Genomic DNA, 20,744 nt, shown 5'->3' with positions numbered 1-20,744 from the left:
TTAGGGAGGTCATTGATGTAGATCAGGAAGAGAGTTGGGCCCAGGATTGACCCCTGAGGGACTCCAGCATTTATATTGCAGGCCTCCGATTTTTGTCCCTCTACCACTACTCTTATGAGCCTATCGGAGAGAAATGATTTAATGATTGAGAAAACATTTCCAGTTATACCATAGCTGGAAATCTTGTGAAGTAGACCCTTATGCCATACCTTGTCGAAGGCCTTTGATATGTCAAGAGCAATTGCCCTAGAAAGGAAGCCTTTGTCAAGAGATTCACTAATCCTGTAGGATATAACCGTCAGCACATCTGCGGTGGATCTTGCAGAGCGGAAACCATATTGTGTGTCACTAAGAAGGTTATTCCTGCTGAGGTGGTTGACTATTTCTCTATTTAATATGGAATCCAGCAACTTACTCATAACACACAGGAGACTTATTGGTCTGTACTGAGAGGGAGGTGACATATCACCTGAATTCTTAAATACAGGGCAAACTGATGAGGTCTTCCAGGTAGTCGGAAAGCACTTCTCCTTAAGGCAGCGCTTAAATAGTTTCGTAAGTATGGGAGCAAGTTCTGGTTGAAGCTTTTTTAACACAATAATTGGGATGCCATCAGGGCCAGTAGCTTTACTGGAATCTAGGTTCTTTATTAGCTTGGCGACCTCATGCACGGATATTTGTATGTTACCTAGCTTGTTCTGTGTTATAGGAGGAAATATGGGGAGTTCATGGCCTTCGTTGCATTGAGTAGAATTAGCTGCAAAGTTCTTTGCAAATAGTTTGGCCTTGTCTGACGCTGAGGAGATGACCTCTGGTCCATTGATAATGGTTGGGATAGAACGCACACTTCTGTTCAGGATCCTATTTGTTATTTGCCAAAACTGGTGGGATCCAAGCCGCTGATCAGCTACCTTGGATTTAACAGACTGGGCATATAGCTCTCTTGCATTTTTTATTACTCTTTTACAGTCCTTGCTGGCAGACCTGAAAGCAGCTTTAGTCTCAGTACATCTATTACGTTGGTAGCTATGGAAAAAGTGATTTCTGTGCGCAATAGCAGCAGCACATTCTGGGGAGAACCATGGCTGGCTGTTAGGTTTTTGTTGGAATTTTTTAGATGGTATGAATTGGTCTATGCCTACAATTAACCATTCGGTCAGATCTGATACTATAGAGGACACTTCCTTTTTAAAAACGGAATGCAGAGGTAAATCAGATATGAATGTACGGAAGCTATCCCAGTCAGCCATAGAGTATCGGTATACAGTACGGTGGAGGGGTACGTCTGGGGGCTTCTTACATTTCGTTTTTATCTTAACTGATACGACGGAGTGGTCGGAGGATCCTAGAGGAGAATGAACGGAACATGAACATAGCCCAGGGTAAGTTGAGAGAAAAAGGTCTAAGAGGCTTGCATATTGACCGAGTGTATCGGGCACATGGGTGGTTTCGTGAACAATCTGAGTGAGGTCATAAGCAATGGCAAAATCATGACAAAACCTCCCCTCATCATCTGTCTTATTTGAATGGGTCAGCCATTCTACGTTATGGACGTTGAAGTCACCACAGATGTGGTTGTTAGCCGAGGGATGTGAAGACAGTATGTGGTCTATTTTCTCAGATACGCTCTTAAAGATAGTAACTCCGCTGTTGTGGGGCCTATAGAGGGAAATTATAAATGCAGTGGTGTTAGCAAGTGCAACCCTGAAGCACATATAGGGTAAATTAGGATCTTCTCTAGAGATATCCCTGCCACATGGGAAGCCATCCTTAATGTAAGCACATATTCCATGCCCATGGCGATCTTGGGTGTCAGATTTAGCTGTTAAATTGGAGTATCCGTTAATTATGACCTCATCTAGGGAAGTGGTCGGTCCTATTCCAGTTTCACTTAGAAATAATATGTCCGGTTTCGTCTCCTGTAATTGGGTTTCAACCTCTGGAAGATTGGAACGTAGACCCCTGATGTTGGAGAAGGAAACCTGGTAGTAAGGGTCTACGTTGGAAGATGGAGTTCTAGGTTTAATCGAGTTTTTATTCTGGAGATATTTCATGTTGAGGTTTGGGATTTGTGGAATAGGTCGGCATACTTGGTTAGAGCAGTACAGAGAGGGAAAGTAAGAGAGAAAAAGACAGGAAAATTTTTTTGTAGCACACGAAAAGGTAAAGCCGTAACAATTACCCACTAGTATGGCATCGAGAGGCCCCGCCAGAGACTACTGCATGGTCCAAATCCACTCACCAAATGGCAATACAGCAGTCCCAGTACTTTGCGCCTGCTGATAGGACAGACTCCTTAGTGGTTAATCCAAGGTTCGAGTCCCTGACTATCAGGCGGATAACGTCAGCCCAGACAAAACGTTTACCTCCAGCACCCTTACTAGTGACATGGCCACAAGGACAGACAGAGACAGAAAAATTTTCGACATCTCAGACTCACCAAGTACTACCGACCTTTAAGCAGCTTTTTCTTCACCCTTTGTCGGAAAAATCACTCATTGAATGAGGACTGAATGACAAAATAGGAGAAGCGAGAGTTACTGGAGCTGCCGATAACACATCCACTGTATTATCTACTCTCCGTATTTTATTTCATGCAGATGTCGTATTTATTATTACATAGCTAATTCTCTACTGAATATCATATTGCACCAAATATATAATAGTGATTTCAAAGGTTAATGAAATGATGGTGTCCTCGGCTAGAATTGAAACCCAAACTGCGTTTCCTACTGTTTGAGCTATCAAGAGATAGATAAGAAAGATTTTAAATCAAATCATTTCATGCTATGAATTAATTTGTGCATGCGCAAAAGTAATAGAAATATGTCCGCAAGTTTAATGATTACTATTTTCAAATAACTTAAATGTTATTTGGCCAGTAGTTTAACGGTATATCGGTTAATTATTTTCACACTGATAAGCTCACACACATACAAGCATGTACTATTTTATTTATACAAATAACAACGGAGCACATGAGGTTATACTGAGTGTGTATCTAAGAGATACACACTCAGTATAACCTCATGAGGTTATACTGAGTGTGTATCTAAGAGATACACACTCAGTATAACCTCATGTGCTCCGTGTGCTGGAACGGCAGAGCGAGAGATCGTTTTTTCAGCAGAAAAAACGATCTCTCGCTCTGCCGTGCCAGCCTTTAGTTCTCCAAGAAGAAGCTTTGCTCTTTCAAGTCACTTGTGCTTTTGGGCAGGTGTGAGGTACTGTCTCTTTCTCATCTTGTAGGGGGACAACTGGAGATCGTTTTTTATGATGGTTCTCATCGAGGTCACGCTCACATTCATGTCTTTAGCCATTTGTCTTGCAGATCTCTTCAGGTTCCTCCTTACCCTCTCTCGGACAACTTTAATCACTTTCATTGTTCGAGCAGTGCGAAGTCTTTCACTCCTAGGACGGTCTTCAGATGTACCAAGTTCTTTAAATCTGTTCACAACTGTAGCAGAAGTAGCAATAACTAAAATGAGGGGAAAAAGAGCTTACCTCGGTTACGTCTGTTGTGTCACCGGTTGGGGGGAAAAAGAGAATTCCAAGATGGCGTCCGGGGGGTTTTATTAGCGTTTACCCCATGCAACTCTCGGAAAATCACGTTTCTTTCTCATGTGATTATGCAAATGGATAATTCCCGGCCACTATAAAAGCAGGAGGCTAGAGACGAGTCGGCAGTGTCCTGCAAATTGTGTGTGTGGGTGTTTCTGGCGATTGGAGTGTGTCTTCTTTTACCACGGTTATCACGGACAGGAATTCCCTCTCTTCTGGAGGTTGGCGATATTGACTATTTTGAAGTTGTTCTGTTGCTGACAGAACATTTTTTTTTTTTTGCCTACTACATTTTTGTTTCAAGCTATTTCGGCCCGAATATGGCGAAGGTGCGGATAAGCAGTGATATTATCAAGCCGTTCTCTGGCGAGGGAGACGTTGTAGCGTGGCTGAAAAAAGTGAGACTTGTCGCACAACTTCAGCAGGTGGATGACGTAGCGAGTCTGCTACCTTTATACCTGGAAGGCGATGCGCTGGCCCTCTACATGGAAATGGAGGAGGACGATCAAAAGAAAATAGACCAGATTGAGGCTCGATTAAAGGAGGCATTTACTGATGACGCGTTTGCAGCATATAGAAAAATAACTATGGTTAGATGGGCTGGTGAACGTGTGGATGTGTACGCCAACAAAATCAGGCAGTTGGTTGGATTGGCCGGATTCACAGGAGAAAGCTTAGAGAGACTCACAAAATTAACTTTTGTCACTGGATTCCCTGACACCATCTCAATTGCTCTTCAACAGGTGCCGAACATCAAAGCCCTGACCATGGGGGAGCTAATATCGAGAGCGAGAATTTTGACGACGACTGGCAAACAAAATCAGGATGTGGTTGCGGCCACACGCTCACCCAACAACAGGGCCCAGAATAATCCTGTTAACGTGACCTGTTTCAAATTCAATGTTAAAGGCCACCTTGCAAGGGACTGTCGAAAATGTGGAACACGGTGTTACCGTTGCGGTGAGAGTGGACACTGGGCTCGGAACTGCTCGGGAAACGAGCAAGGGGAGGACGCATAAGAGCCAGTCTCCTTCCCAACCAAGATGTGAACACGACGCTCCCGGTGATAAGCATCCATGTTGACGGGACACGATGTTTGGTGCTTATTGATACAGGATGCTCCAGGACAATTTTACATGCAGACCGGTGCCGGTCTTGGAGAAAAACAAACGTAAATGTCAACACAGTTGGTGGAATGTCCCATGCGTGCTGCGGTGTTGGAACGGTCTCTGTATCCACTGATGAAGGTGTGTCTGCAAGAGTCGATGTGTTGGTGGTGCATGGCAAGCCACTGGGATTTGATTTGCTTCTAGGGATCGACGCCATAAAAGCTCTAGGAGGTGTTGTTGTCAAGCCTACAGGATCAGTGCGGCTGGGCGCCAGGAAAAGTATTAAATGCGCAGCCATTTCTATCGATGAACCAGATTTCACTGCTACCTTTGACTATCAAAACCGAACGTGGACCGTATCGTGGAAATGGTCTGTGAACCACCCCCCTGAAAGGCTGCATAATCGAGTGTCAGAGTACCCAGTGGCAGCAGAAATTCGTGAAGAATACACGCAGGAGCTCCACACCTGGATAGATAATGGTTGGCTCGTGCCATACCCAGAGGATAAATTGGGACCCCCCAAAGGTCTAATTCCCCTGATGGCTGTGATACAGCAGAACAAAGCCAAAGTGCGCCCGGTGATGGACTACCGGGAGCTAAATCATTACGTAGACGCATTTACGGTCAACGCAGATGTTTGTGCGGCTAAGCTGCGTGAGTGGAGACAAAAAGGTGCTAACGTGTCTCTACTGGACCTCAGAAGAGCATAACTACACGTCCGGGTCCATGAGACAGTGTGGCCATACCAGACTGTGGAAATCGATGGGAAAAAATACTGTCTGACCCGTCTGGGGTTTGGTTTGAATGTGGCTCCCTTGATAATGAGAGCAATTGTCAGCGAAGTACTATCTCAGGAAGAAGTTATAAGCCGCGCAGCATCTGCTTACATTGATGACATTTTTGTCAATGAAGACGTGGTGCCCGCGACCCGTGTGAGAGAACACCTCGCGCAGTTCGGGTTGGAGTGCAAGAACCCGGAGCAGTTGAAGGACGGTGCACGGGTGCTGGGATTGGCAGTCAGGATGGAATGCAATGAACTGCGGTGGAAGCGAGGAAATGCAATTCCGGAGGCTCCCAGTATTGTTACGCGACGAACAATCTTTTCCCTGTGTGGTCGACTTGTCGGGCACTTTCCGGTGTGCGGTTGGCTTCGTGTGGCTTGCGGAATACTCAGAAGGAGAGTAAGTTTGGTAACGAAGGACTGGGATGATGAAGCAAGGGATGCCGTACTACATCGTATGATGTTCGAAACCTTAAAATCTGCGCAGCAGAACGATCCGGCACAGGGAAATTGGTGTGTGGACGGCAAAGAGCTGAATGTATGGGTCGATGCTAGCTCCCTAGCAATTGGGGCAGCCTTGGAGATGTGTGAAACTGTGTTGGAAGATGTATGTTGGCTGCGACCTGAAGATGACTCTCAACATATCAACTTGGCTGAACTGGATGCCGTATTGAAAGGCATCAATTTGGCTCTCCAGTGGCAGAGCAAGGTGCTACACATAAAGACAGATTCTGTTTGCGTATACCATTGGGTCTCGGACACGCTAACTGGAAAGGCGCGAGTACGCACCAAAGCAGCAAGCGAGATGCTTATTAGGAGGCGATTAAGCACTCTTAAGGAGCTCGTGAAAGAGTACGGGCTGACAGTGGATGTGACGCTGGTTCCATCAGCACAAAACATTGCTGACCGACTGACACGAGTGCCACAGTGGTGGTTTGAGGCAATGAAAAAGAAAAACGGTCTTGACCCAGTGATAGGCGCGGTCCACACAGACGAGCTGGATGAGAGTCAAATCATGGCTATTCACAAAGATAGTGGACATCCGGGGGTGCGACACACTACCTACTTTGTCAGGAGAAGATGTCCAACCACGACAAAAGCAACTGTCAGAACGGTCATACAGAAATGCGAGGAATGTCAGTCCATTGACCCAGCGCCAGTCAGGTGGGAAAAGGGAAAGCTGGAAGTTATCAAGAATTGGCAGAGAATTGGAATGGATATCACGCATTATGGCACCTTCCATTTTTTAACTTTAACAGACTGTGGTCCATCGCGTTTCTCCATTTGGAGGAAATTGGCAAGGCAGGAATCGGCAAGCGTGATTCATCAGTTGGAGGCAGTGTTCCTCGAGCGTGGCGCGCCGCATGAACTCCTTTTAGACAATGACACAGCTTTCTGCAGCAATATGTTCCAAGCATTTGCATGTAAATGGGGAGTTCACTTGCGATTCCGTTGTGCATACGCTCCAGCCGGGAATGGCATAGCGGAGCGATGTCACCGTACAGTGAAACGAATAGTGGCTAGAATGTGTTGTCCCATACAGGAGGCTGTCTACTGGTATAACATCACACCAAGAGACGACACATCTCCCTCCACTGCGCCTGCCAACAGGATTTATCAATACGAAGTTCGAGTAAAGGAGACTAATCTCGCAACTGCATCCCCAGGTCCCAAGAACAGCTTTTACCAGGTTGGAGATCGCGTATGGGTCAAAAGACCGCAAAATCGATGTACCACGAGGTTCGGCAAGGGTGAGGTGACCAAGGTGATCAGCCCTCAGTCAATTTTGGTGGACGGTGTGCCTCGTCACGTGAAGGATTTGCGCCCTCGCCATTATGTTGTTACATCGGAGGAAGAGGGAGACTCAGACAGTATGATGTCTTCTGAAAAGACAGAGAGTATGATGCAGGACGACGAAGAGGATTTTGAGCCATATAATGTACATACTGAAGAAGCGGAGGAAGGACCACCCGTCTTGCCTCTACGAAGGAGTACCCGACAGAAACGAATACTGCCCCCCTGCCCTGATTGTGAAACACCGCCTATGGAGCAGACTGGTGGCAATAATGGCGATGAGGAGGATGGCAGGGAGGAAGTGCTGCCCCGGTTCTTCGGAGAAGTACCAGACAGAGACGACTGCCCCCCTGCCCCATTTGTGATCATGAGATCAGGGAGGAGTGTATCAGAAGTAGCAATAACTAAAATGAGGGGAAAAAGAGCTTACCTCGGGTACGTCTGTTGTGTCACCGGTTGGGGGAAAAAAGAGAATTCCAAGATGGCGTCCGGGGGGTTTTATTAGCGTTTACCCCATGCAACTCTCGGAAAATCACGTTTCTTTCTCATGTGATTATGCAAATGGATAATTCCCGGCCACTATAAAAGCAGGAGGCTAGAGACGAGTTGGCAGTGCCCTGCAAATTGTGTGTGTGGGTGTTTCTGGCGATTGGAGTGTGTCTTCTTTTACCACGGTTATCACGGACAGGAATTCCCTCTCTTCTGAAGGTGGGCGATATTGACTATTTTGAAGTTGTACTGTTGCTGACAGAACATTTTTTTTTTTTGCCTATTACATTTTTGTTTCACGGTGTACACGGTGGATTTAGCCACTTTCAAGAGCTTAATAATCTCTGAGTTTGTCCTTCCCGCGCAATGAAGCTGAATTATGGCCTCTCGTTTGTTCATTTTTCTGAAAGTTTAAACAAAATTATTTTAATATTTTTGTTGAAAATAATTAGATCAATAGTTAGAGTAAATACTTACTTTATTCGAAAAGAGAAAAGGTGATTTTAACAACATTTAATTTTAAAACTAAAAATGGTCCAAGGACTTTCTGTTCACCCTGTAATTATCACTTAATTTCAATTCATCATATTAGTTCTGTTATTTGTGCGTATATTATTTGTTTTTTCCTGTTCATTAATGCTATACATTAATTTCTGTACCCCTATTAAATACTGTTATTTAATTATAAATCATTTTGTTTGGTCCATTTGATATCTGCTATTCAGTTATACGTTGTTAATAATTTAGGTTTGCCCATTTATTTCTGTTATTTACGTTTATATCATCTCTCTTTGTACATTTCTATTTCCGTTTTGTAAGTACCCGCTAACTTTGTTCTTTAGTTGTTTCCTATGATCTGCGTATATATCATTCCTGTTTTCTATCTTTTAATTTCTATTATTATTTTTACTTTTCTTTTCTTGTAGTATTCATTATTTATCTTTTATCGTATGTTATGTAGATATTTTTATAATTTGTACATCGATGTGTGGTTAATAGAAGTTAGATTTTAAAAAGTAACAGCGTTGATTTTACACACTGTTTAAAGATGTTACGAACATTTGCATTAAGGGGGTTATATCGAGTAATTGTGCCATTCTTTTTTTTTACATTTTCTGATGTAAGTTGTTGTTTTTCTTTGCATAATGTATGTTTTGAAAATATAAACTTTACCCCTATGAACACCACTGTTATAATTAAAAGTAATTTTTCAGCTTTATTTCTCTTATGTCAAAAATTCACTATTCACGAATCAAAGAAAATTAAAATAAATACAGCTCAAATGACAACGTATGTCTAGCAACTGTATTCCAGAATCAGTAATAGCCATTTGGTTAGTTTAGGAGTGAATCCCGTACATACAAATATAAGCAGGCACACATTATTAAATTTATATAAAACTGATTGAGGAGGTATTCTTGTCTTTTTTAACGTTTAAAATTTAAGCATAATTTTCTTGTGGCCGATACGCTTATGTTAAAATAGCATTTTAGTGGGTCTCTTGTGCGTAAAGATTAAAATAAAGATATTCAGAATTTGTTACACATAAGATTGAAATAGGATCTCTATGTGTCTGTTACCCGTAAGATTGAAATAAGATTATAGTTTTTTGGGGACATGTATTATTGGAATAACATGTTAGTGGGTCTCTTATACGTAAGATTGAAAAGGAAAGCATTTTTGTTGGTCTGTTATGCGTAGGATTGAAATAGTATTTAAGCAGGTCTATAACGCATAAGATTGAAATAGCATTTCCATTGGTCTGTTTCACATATAATTGAAATAGCATTTTACTGGGTCTTTTCGGTTTAGATTAAAATAGTATTCTGGTCGCGAAACAAGCTGCTTAAATAGACGCATCTAAAGACTCTGCCATCTTGTAGTTTTCATATTTCTTAGATGAACTATTCTTCTATTTCTATGACTGCCAGGTTGTTTCTGCCGTTTTAGTCTTAAGATTTCTTTGAGTGCTTTTGACATAGCCATACACAAAAATATATACACACTCATATGTATATATATTTACTGCTTTCTGTGAATAATTATTCTATATAATAGTGTAATACTATTAGCTTTTTGTATAGCTATGGAGAAAATAGAAATAATAAAATACTAACAAGAAGACCCAACGTTCCTCGAGATTAAGTGGGATTACTACTATGTACGTTTTAACTATGCTTATAATACCATATTACCTTCTTTATTTCTACTTTCTTCCCCTCATTCCACTTTGCTACTTAAGATAGTCACTAAACGCCGAAATATTAGAAAACATTTAATATGATTTAATTGCATTAAAATCAGTATATGTATGTGAAGTTTCAAGTCATCTTCCGTAAGTCACTTAGTGGTGAGAGCAGGTACATATTTGTTACCGTGAGGACAACTTAGTGATTCGGAATCACTTCAAATTTGTCCCCCGATGTATTTCGTACATATAAAATAAATTTTATCAACGTAGAATATATTTTAAATTTAAATAAAATTCGGCCTCCAGAGCTCCCTAAGGTTAGAGATTCGGGACCACTACAAATGTATTCTACAGTAAAGTTTACATGAAAATACACTTTTAGATTTTATGTAGCTTCTTTCACTTTTACACAAACATCACACGCACATACAGACACGCTTTGCAACCTTTATCAGTCAATAATTCTCTGCCTCCGAACCGCAGGCTTTCGTTTCGAAACAAACTACATCGAAAAATGATACCGACTAACTATCCCAAGCAAGTTTATTGTCTAATTGTAAAGAAGACTATCATTAGCAATGATCTAAGGATAGACTGCTGTTCTGAAGTAATTTTTTATTGAAAGAAGTGAAGAATATAAGAAATCTGAAGAATAATCACTTGTGAAGCACCACTGGAAAACTTAATTCTAGAATAAGCCTCTTTTTTTTTACATTTAGGGAACATGGTTCCGTACTTCGTCTCATATTTGAGGGCCAGAGGATTTTCTCCTACTCTAAACTATGAGAAAGCATCATGGATAGTTTCCAGTAATGCAATTTTCCAGGCACTATTCGCATTCATTGGTGGGATGATGGAAAGGATAATTGGAACACATTTTACGATTCTGATTGGTTGTTTATTGTTCAGGTGAGTGAGACAAAACTAATATAAAATTTATCTAAAGCGGTCCACATTCAAAATAGAATAGCTTAACTTCAAGTTTATAAAATGAATTTAAAATAACAGCATATTAAGATTACTAAATTTAAATTAAACCTAAAGGACATCAAATTAAAGAGAAGGAATCGCAATTAAAAACAGGTGGATTTGGAATCGAAAAAAATAAAAATAAAATTAAAACATATAGATATCAAATAAAAAAAATCGAATCTCAAATTAAAATAAATGTATCTAAAATTCACACGAGTTTACATCAGATAAAAAATAACTGTCAATGCCTAAGCCTTAAATAGCAGCAGTAGTTTTCAATATTCGACTTAAGAAAAGGTGAGTATGACCAAGTGAATATCCTCTATATTACAAAATAAAATATAATCATAATTCATAACAAATATATTGTTTACCTTGTGTATGCACCGAATAGCAGCGATGGCTTTCAATATCCGGCTTAAGATAGTGTGACCATGATAAGTAGCTATTTTCTATATTACAGAATAAAATACAACCATAATTTATAAGAAATATATTGTTGAGCTTATGTATGCATTAAATAGTAGCCGTAGATTTTAATATCCGTCTTAAAACAGAGCGACCTCGCCCAAGTTGATATCTTCTGTATGACAAAAAATACAATCATAATGCATAGATATATATTGCTGACTTTGTGTATACCTTGAATCGCAACAGTAGTTTACACTATCCGACTTAAGACAGGGCGGCCATGAGCTGATGGGCATCTTCTATATTACAAAATAAAATACAATCATAATCATAAGAAATATATCGTTCACATTGTGTATTTTTTGAAAAACATCAGTGGCTTTTAATACCAAACTTCAGATAAGGTGCGATGGCCAAATGGATATATCTTCTACATAACTAAATATAATACAATCATAATTTAGAGCAAATATATTCTTGCCCTTCGTCTGCGTTGAGTAACAGCAGTGGCTTTCAATATCCTACTTAAGAAAGGGTGGTAGAACAAAGTAGATATCTCTAAAGCAGAGACAAACGTCTTTTCTGTGGGAAAGAGGTTTTAGAGAAGAGAAAAGAGCATCAATTATTAGATTACAAAGTCGGTTTTGAATTCTGCCAAAGGAGTATAAGTGTTCCGAGCAGCTCTTGCCCAGATGTGTTTCTAAAAAAAATTTTTTTTTTACATGGGAGTCACCACTTATCAAGGCCCAGGAGCCACTCGGGGATAAGGGTTATTGTGTGTACAGTAATCAATGGGATAGTATCGTAGTAATAGTTTGTATTGGGATTTGATAAGGTGTCATTACTTAAGGGGGCGGTTCATCAGGAATTTGTTTGTGTTGGACTTGAAGAGATCCAAGTTGAATTCCGGGGGGGGGGGGTGGAGGAAACAGGCAAGCGGCAGAGAGTTCCACAGCCGTGCAGTTCTAAGAAAGAAGCTTTGTTCATGGAATCTACGTTTTGATTTAGGCACAGATAAAGAGTGGGGAAAATTATTGACAGTGGTTTCAGCTAGTCGGGTGTTTTTTTGTGAAAGATTGGCGAAGGGGGACCAGAGAATGGAGCTCAGACGAGCACTTGCCATGGAAATAACGATAAAACAGAGACAGGCTCGCAACGTCTCTTCTATGGGAGAGAGGTTGCAGGGAAGAGAAAAGGGCATCCCCCACCAAGCCACAAAGTCTATTTTGTACTCTGTCAAGGCAGGATAGGCTGTTTTTAGCAGCTCCTGCCCAGATGTGGCAGCAGTACTCCATCCTTGGATGTACTTGGCTTTTATATAGATAGAGAATTGCATCAGTAGTGAGATATCTTCTGGAGCGGTAGAAGGATCCCACCATTTTCCCATCGACCTTGGCAACAGACTTGATGTATGTGTTCCATTTCAGATCAGGAGTAAAGGTCAAATCCAGAAGTTTATCAAAACATGGGGCCTCCCCTAGACGAGAGCCATTCATTTCAATTGATGCCAGATGGGGATCAGAGCGTTTATGATGTAATGATAGGAGCTTGGTCTTAGATGCATTAAAAGTAACCAGCCACCTCTTCCCCCCCCCACTGAACCATGCACTCAAGATCTGAGGAGAGAGAATCAGAGAGAACGTTGTCATTTACGGCCTTTGATGTGTTGCCATAGATAGTCATGTCATTAGCATAGATGTCAACGAATAATTTTAGTATGTGTTTTGGGAGATCATTGGTGTAGATCAAGAAGAGAGTTGGGCCCAGGATGAACCCCTGAGGGACTCCAGCATTAATACTGTGGGCCTCTGATTTCTGCTCATCAACCACTACTCTTATGAGCCTATCAGAGAGAAATGATTTAATGGTAGAGAAAACATTTCTAGTTATACCGTAGCTTGAAATCTTGTAAAGTAGGCCTTTATGCCATACCTTATCGAAGGCCTTTGATATGTCAAGAGCAATTGCCCTTGAAAGGAAGCCTTTGTCAAGAGATTCGCTAATTCTATGTGATATAACTGTTAGCACGTCTGCTGTAGATCTAGCAGAACGGAAACCATATTGCGTGTCACTAAGAAGGTTATTGATGCTGAGGTGGTTGACTATTTCTCTATTTAATATGGATTCCAGCAACTTGCTCATGACACTCAGGAGACTTATTGGTCTGTATTGAGAGGGAGAAGACTTATCACCTGAATTCTTAAATACATGGCATACTGATGAGGTTTTCCAGGGTGTTGGGAAGCACTTCTTAAGGCAACGCTTAAACAGTTTGGTAACCATGTGGTGTCAGTACTCTATCTAACGACATACTTGACTCCTTATATAAGTAACGGAATGCACCGGCAATGGGGTATCTACTGGAGCGATCTTGGCAACGGATTTGATGTATGTGCTTCAATTCAGATCAGAAGTGAAGTACACACAAGGAACTTTGTCTAAACATAAAGCGTCCCCAAGACGAGAGCCGTTTATTTCAATTGGGGCCAGATGTGGATCAGAGCGTTGATAATGGAAAGAGGGAAGCTTGGTCTAAGATGCATTAAAATTAACCAGCCATTTTTTCCTCCGTTGCACCACGTGCAACAAGAGGAGAGAGAATCAGAAAGATATTGGTAATTTCTGACCTTTGAAGTGTTGCCATGAGTGGTAGTGTCGTCTGCATAAATGTATATGAATGATCTAAGAATATGATTTGGGAGATCATTAAAGATCAAGATGAGAGTTGGGCCTAGGATGGGACCCTGAAGGGCGACAGCATTATTACTGTGAGCTTCTGATCCCTGCTCATGAACTCCTACTTCTATAAACCTATCAAAGAGGCATGGTTATATAATTGAGAAAACATTTCCAGCTATTCCGTGTAGCAGATCTTTATGCCATACTCTATCAAAAGCATTCGATATGTCAAGCGCAATTGTCCTAGAAACGAAGTCCGCATCGAGAGATTCATTAATTCTGTAAGATATTGCCGTCAGCACATCATTTGTAAATCTGGCATTCATTCTCTGATGGTTAGTTGACCAAGACATCCTTGCATTTAAATTAGGGAGTCTTTGCCAAAAAATTGCGTAATCCATATTTATTCACACGACTTCGGCCATATCCGACCTTAGGCGAAGACAAAACATGATTATATTATTCAATTGGAATTCTTTATTGAGATGAGTATTATTTATTAATTTTATTTATTGCGGACAATTATCCTCATCTTTTCTTAGTTGTTTCACGACGTTTTGGCCAACTATTTCTATGGCCTTCATCAGGTGGTAACGGCAACGGTTCCAGGTGAGAATTGTCTGAAGATAGTGGTTTCAATCCTACTCAAAAACGGCCAGAGGCTTACTTAGCCAAAACGTGGTTAGACGACAAAAACTACAGAAGGCAGTAATTGCAGTGGATGCAGTTAGGAGATTCAGAGTTCCTATCCCGTCGCGGTTACCACCTGACGAAGGCCAGAGGAATAGTTGGCCGAAACGTTGTGAAACAACTAAGAAAAGATGAGGATAATAGTCTGCAATAAAAAAATTAATAAAACATGACTTGTTTTGTCTTTGCTATTCTTTAACCTGCGATCATTAAATTTTTACTTTTTTTATTAGATATATTAAATCCGTCAGCTTACTTAACAAAAGCCTCAATTCGGTGCCAATTTCACCCTTTAATGGCACCATTTTCTCCCCCGCTTAAGGGATTGGGTCACAATACGAGTGGTAGGTGGCTCTGAACGCATAAGGTAGAATTTGCTGCAAAATTCTTGGCAAAGAGTGTAGCTTTGTATGCTGATGAGATTACCTTAGATCCATTGATTATGGTTGAGAATGTGGACACGCCTTGGTTTAGGACCCTGTTTTTTATTCGCCAAAATTCATGAGAACCATCCGCTGCTCAGCTATTTTGAATTTGACAGACTGAGCATACAAGTTTCTTGCGTTGTTTTCTAGTTGTTGTTGGCAGTACTATAGACGACTTTAGTCTCAGTACAGCTATTTCATTGAAAGTGGAAATAGTGTTTGCTGCGTGCAATGGCAGCGGCACATTCTGGAGAGAACCACAGCTGCCTGTTAGGTTTTTACTTGGGTTTCTTGGAAGGTATGGAGAGATCTCTCAGCTCTTCATTTCTCAAGTTCTATTTACACGTCTTGCCAGTTTCAGATCCAGTTCTTTTTGGCGGGAAAACCGGCGCCCTCGTCTAAAAACGAATCCGCAGTGGTTGAAACCGTGATTTTTGCAGTACACACTTTTTTACCAGCGGTGGAAAAATGAAGGAAAATAACCAGATGAACTGAAGGAGAAGAAATACTTCAGTGTGGATTTGATTGCAGAGGTTGCAGATCCTCTAAAGGACGACTCCAAAGAGAGGGGAGCAAAATTCATCGATGATTGAGCATACTGCCTAGAAATGGACAGCAACCTAGGGAAGACTTGAAGAAAGAGGCTACTCCCCTAATAGAGAACTTCCCAAAGAATGGAGGAAAATTTTAAAATGACGCGTTGTACCACCCGGATACTAACCAAACTTAGGGCTAAAAGCCTCGAAAGAGCTCTCACAAATATGCTGCTCCCTAAAGGACGGCTCCCCAAAGAGCAGGTCAAAACAAAGTATGATGGGGCATACTGCCGGATTTCAATGCAACACAAAGGGAGGAGCCTCAAAAGATCTCTTATAAAGAGGCTACTGCACAGAAGGACGGCTCTCTGTAAAGGGAAGCAGATATACAAAACGAAGGGGCTTTCTGCCTGGAAGAAGCTCTCGGAATGTGGGAGATGCACGCTTAGAAGAGATTTTCTTAGTACCAGAAATGAACACCCTCTCCAGCCGAAATATGTAGAACACTTCCCCACAGAGTGACTCCACCAAAAGCAAGAAAAGAAATTTTACCCAGTATGGTGTTTCCCTCGACTTGCACCACCAAGATTCTCTATAAAGCTAACAAAGCAAAGCAACATCATCAGGGAAGTCTGCTTCGGAAAAAAACTCCGGAGAAGAAATGAGCCCGCAGGACTACAATATACTGCCTGTTCATGATAACTAGAGGGATATAGAGGACAACGATTTATCCATTATGACTCTTGGAATCAAGGAGAATCGCATTCTAGGACTGAAAACGGAGGACATCTTAAAGTTCCTCACAAAAGTAAACATTCCGGCGACCTACATCTGCCAAATAATGTACGCCATGTGGGACATTTTACTTTCCACAAAGAAGTCACAGAGAAATTATCCCAGAAAGAGATGAGGAGTGGGACAGTGAAAATAATGCTCGAATACCAGTGCAGAGAAGGATAAGGGCTCTCATTCACAATGCTTCAATGAGCTGAAAGTGAACTACACCAGCCCATTTGAGAACGTGGAAAAAGTGACCATGCAAAATACAAGAATGGAAGCGGCACATTCTGGAGAGAACCATAGCCGCCTGTTATGTTTCTTCTAGGGATGTTTCTTCGTTTCTTCTAGGGATGTCCATGAAGGAAACTTTCATTAGAGAGTAGGTCGGAGGGATATGCATTTTATTTTATTCCTCTAATCCTCTATCAGTTGATTATACTTCCCCTGCTGTGACAAACCTCAGGGACCCCGAAAACCTCCTGTTTTTACTTTTCTGGGGCATGAAGAGGCATTGGGTTAGTAGACAGGTCTGTATTTTACATCTGTATGATCGAGGGTCTTTTTACATAGGCATAACCATTTACAAAGGCCCAGAGACCACTCGAGGATAAGGGTTAAGAGTGTACAGTAGTACATTTGGACAACATCGTTAGTAATGGAAATTCGGTAAATTTGTTAACTTAAGTGGAACGGCTCATCAAGAACTTGTTTACGTTGGACTTGAAGACAACCATATTGTAGTCAGCTGAAAAGCAGGAAAACGGAAGACAATTCCACAGGCGTGCAGTTCTAAGAAAGAAGCTTTGTTCATGGAATCTATGTTTAGGTTTAAGCAGAGATAAAAAGTGGGGGAAATTATTGATAGTGTTTTCAGCTAGACGAGTGTTTCTTGCGAAAGTTTGTCGAGGGGGACCATAGATTGAAACTCAGTAGAGCACTTGCTATGAAAATAACGATAAAGCAGAGACAGGCTCGCAACGTCTCTTCTGTGATATAGAGATTGAAGGGAAGAGAAAAGGACATCTCCTCCGAGGCTACGAAGTCTATTTTGAACTTTATCAAGGCAGGACAAGTCTTTTCTAGCAGCTCCTGCCCAAGTATGGCAACAGTATTCCATCCTTGGACGTACCTAGCTCTTATATAGATAGAGAATTGCATCAGCAGTGAGATATCTACTGGATCGATAGAAGGATCCCACTATTTTTCCAGCGGCCTTGGCAACAGATTTGATGTACGTGTTCCATTTAAGATCAGGAGTAAAGGTCAAGCTCAGAAGCTTATCAAAACATGAGGCTTCCCCAAGACGAGAGCCATTCATTTCAATTGATGCCAGATGGGGATCAGAGTGTTGATGATGTAAAGATAAAAGCTCGGTTTTAGATGCATTAAAAGTAACCAGCCACTCCTTTCCCAATTGTAACAGGTGCTCAAGATCAGAGGAGAGAACTTGGTCGTTTACAGTCTTAGATGTGCTACCATAGATAGTAGTGTCATCAGAATAAATGTCTATGAATGATGTAAGGATGTGATTTGGAAGATTATTAATGTAGATCAGGAAAAGAGTTGGGCCAAGGATCGACCCCTGAGAGACTCCAGCATTAATACTGTGAGCTCCTGATTTTTTGCCCATCAACTACTACTCTTATGAATCAATGCAGAACTCAATGAAGCATTGCTAATTTACGTCTCTCTATTTCTATGTCTACTACATTTCATCTGATGAATTCTCTGGTCTTCCTTATATTTATAGTTCATTTATGTAATGTGATCTTTTTTAAAATATGCTGAATATTGATACGTGTATATTCGTGTTTTCTTTGGCAACAAAATCAACTGTCCATGGAAGTGAAGTGCTCTAGTGACAGCAACTTACTGACACAATCCACATAAATCATTTTTAAACAAAAAAAAGCATAAATAAATTAATCATGTAACTGAAGTAGGTCGAAACATAAAATTATAAACGTTGAAAAGGTTAAACAATATAAACAATGAAATAAGAAAAATATTTTTAACTTGTGTTTTATATTTCAGTGGTGGTGTTGCCCTGACGTACTTCACACTCAACGAAGGCTTCATCTATGCACTGCTTACTTATGCCGTATTGCCAGGCGCCGCAGATGGAATGTCATACTTTATACCTCTTGGGTGTGCTATGCGAGTAAATATTTCGTTATATTTATATTTGAACTTACTACCTTATTAACATAATTAATGCATATTAACATAATTAATGCTGTTAAAAACAATTTCATCAATAAAGACAGGTTAAAATCAATTCTGTACTATTAGGAAATTGTTTATGAAATCACAATAAAACCAAAATAACTTCCTTAAGTTTTAAATCAAAATGAAACAATAAAAGAATATTCAATACGAGGAATCATTGATTAAAAGCATCAATACCGAAGCATTACTGGGAACACAAAAGTTGAATTCTCGTAAATAATACGTTTGACTAGTACCAATAGATAAGTCGACGACCCGTGGAGATTTTGTTTTAATGAGAAGTTTGATATTAACAATTTTAAAAATCTTCAAACATAGTAAACTCTAGATGTAAAATAGCAATAAACTGCAATAATAGTATAACATTTAATTTTACATAACTATATATACATAACAAATAAAAACATAAAGTAAATAAACCAATATTTAAAGTAATAGCAGATAGCAAAATACTTAAGAAAATATTTTCAATTTGTACACACTAAAATAAATTTATCTGTTAATTAAAATAAAGTGTAAACTTTGTTCGAGTACAAATAAGTATTGGCTTATGAAAGCATAAACTTCTGAGAAAGAAATAACAATGAATTCGATATTATTTGTAAGGTTTGTTAAACACCACGCAGTATATAAAAACATCAGCAGCAACAAAATCTTCTGCACATTTCCTGTCGTCACCTTTCGGGGAAATATATATATATATATATATATATATATATATATATATATATATATATATATAACTACTTCATTTACTCACATAAAATTAATATACGAAAGTATAGACTTATGCGTAAACTGTAAGTATTTACTTCAAAAGTGCTCAATACGTAGGTAGAGCTAGTTAGTAATTTATAAAATATATATGGCGATTAAGCTACACTGAATATTCTGCGTTTCATCCACTATAGGAGTCGTCAAGTTATGCGCGAATTCTGTGGTTGTTTCTCGTTTTTATATATGTTGAGGATTTTAGTTAGTCAATCAGCTTTCTAGTATCCACCGCGCCCCTTCCCATCAGCCAATGGGCATGCATTTTATCGAACAAAGGATCTATTTTAGAACTAGGTTAGTGGTTTAAGGTAGACGTTTTCCTCCTTTTTATATATATATAAATATACATATGTGTACACACATACATGCACACATACATATATATATACATATATGTGTGATCGTTTATGTATATTCATGTTTATTTAATTTATTTATTTGTTTGTTTTCTATTGTTTTTGTTAGTTTTAAAGCTATTTTGTATCGCTATCCTAGAGTAAGTTTTATTTTGTGAACACAGTTATTTGCTATTTCTCGTCTACAGTTTAATAGATTTTGGGGTTCTTTAAAGTACAGGATAGCAAATTTTTCATGGAGGCATAATTTACATGGGTCGTCTAAATATCTGCACGTGGTAGCTTGTCTTATTATTTTCCATTCGACTACCGGCGAATGTCCGCTTTCTTTGAGTTCCCAGTATTTATTCGCTAGTGTTGTATTTATACGGTGTGTTTTATTCTTGAATGTGCTTTTGTGGTCATAGTATCGGGTTTTTGAAATCTAAGAAAGTCATGCCTACGTAATATTTCTTGTTATTCGGGTTTTCTTTCGCAAATATTGTTGCTTGATAAACTACGCTTTTTGTTAGACATTTATTTTGAACTGGGCAAAGTGTGCGGTGTCTACAGTTGCATTTATCTTGTTCGTTATTAGTATTTTCATTTATGGCATGGTTGTTCCTGTCCGGGGTTGGTCTATTATTATTATTATTATTATTATTATTATTATTATTATTATTATTATTATTATTATTATTATTATTTCTGCTAGTGTTGGTTTTATTTTTTTCATGGTGTCTACTTTTTTATTGTTTATTTTGTAGTTGTTTACATTGTTTTCATTTCATTTAGTATTTTGTTATTATGTGATTTAATTATCATCTCTAAATTTTCACAACAACTGTAAGATAACTTCAAGGTATTTTTATTGAAGATTTTGTGTAAGGGGTTGGTTGCGGGAAAGTGTTTTTCAATAAGATCTAGAAATTTCTTGCCAAGTTTTGTTTTTAACATTTGATTGTATGGAGCCGTATACCAAATTATA

The 20,744-nt window shown here is 39.7% G+C and overlaps 1 protein-coding gene across 12 annotated transcripts in view; it reads left to right on the top strand.

The window, feature by feature from the left end:
• The window catches only part of LOC145288114 (apicoplast pyruvate carrier 1-like), a 243,266-nt gene that overhangs the window by 1,428 nt on the left and 221,094 nt on the right, over positions 1-20,744 (top strand). For all 12 annotated transcript variants that reach the window (XM_080136181.1, XM_080136174.1, XM_080136177.1 and 9 more), the window contains exons 2-3: positions 10,645-10,834; positions 18,453-18,579. In XM_080136181.1, coding sequence (XP_079992307.1) covers positions 10,645-10,834; positions 18,453-18,579 — 317 coding nt within the window. The remainder of the gene's footprint in view (positions 1-10,644; positions 10,835-18,452; positions 18,580-20,744) is intronic.

This window comes from Euprymna scolopes, chromosome 11 (genome assembly GCF_053919585.1).
Source record: "Euprymna scolopes isolate OS-2025 chromosome 11, ASM5391958v1, whole genome shotgun sequence".
Taxonomy (NCBI): Eukaryota; Metazoa; Mollusca; class Cephalopoda; order Sepiida; family Sepiolidae; genus Euprymna; species Euprymna scolopes.
This window is presented reverse-complemented; position numbering and strand designations above follow the sequence as displayed.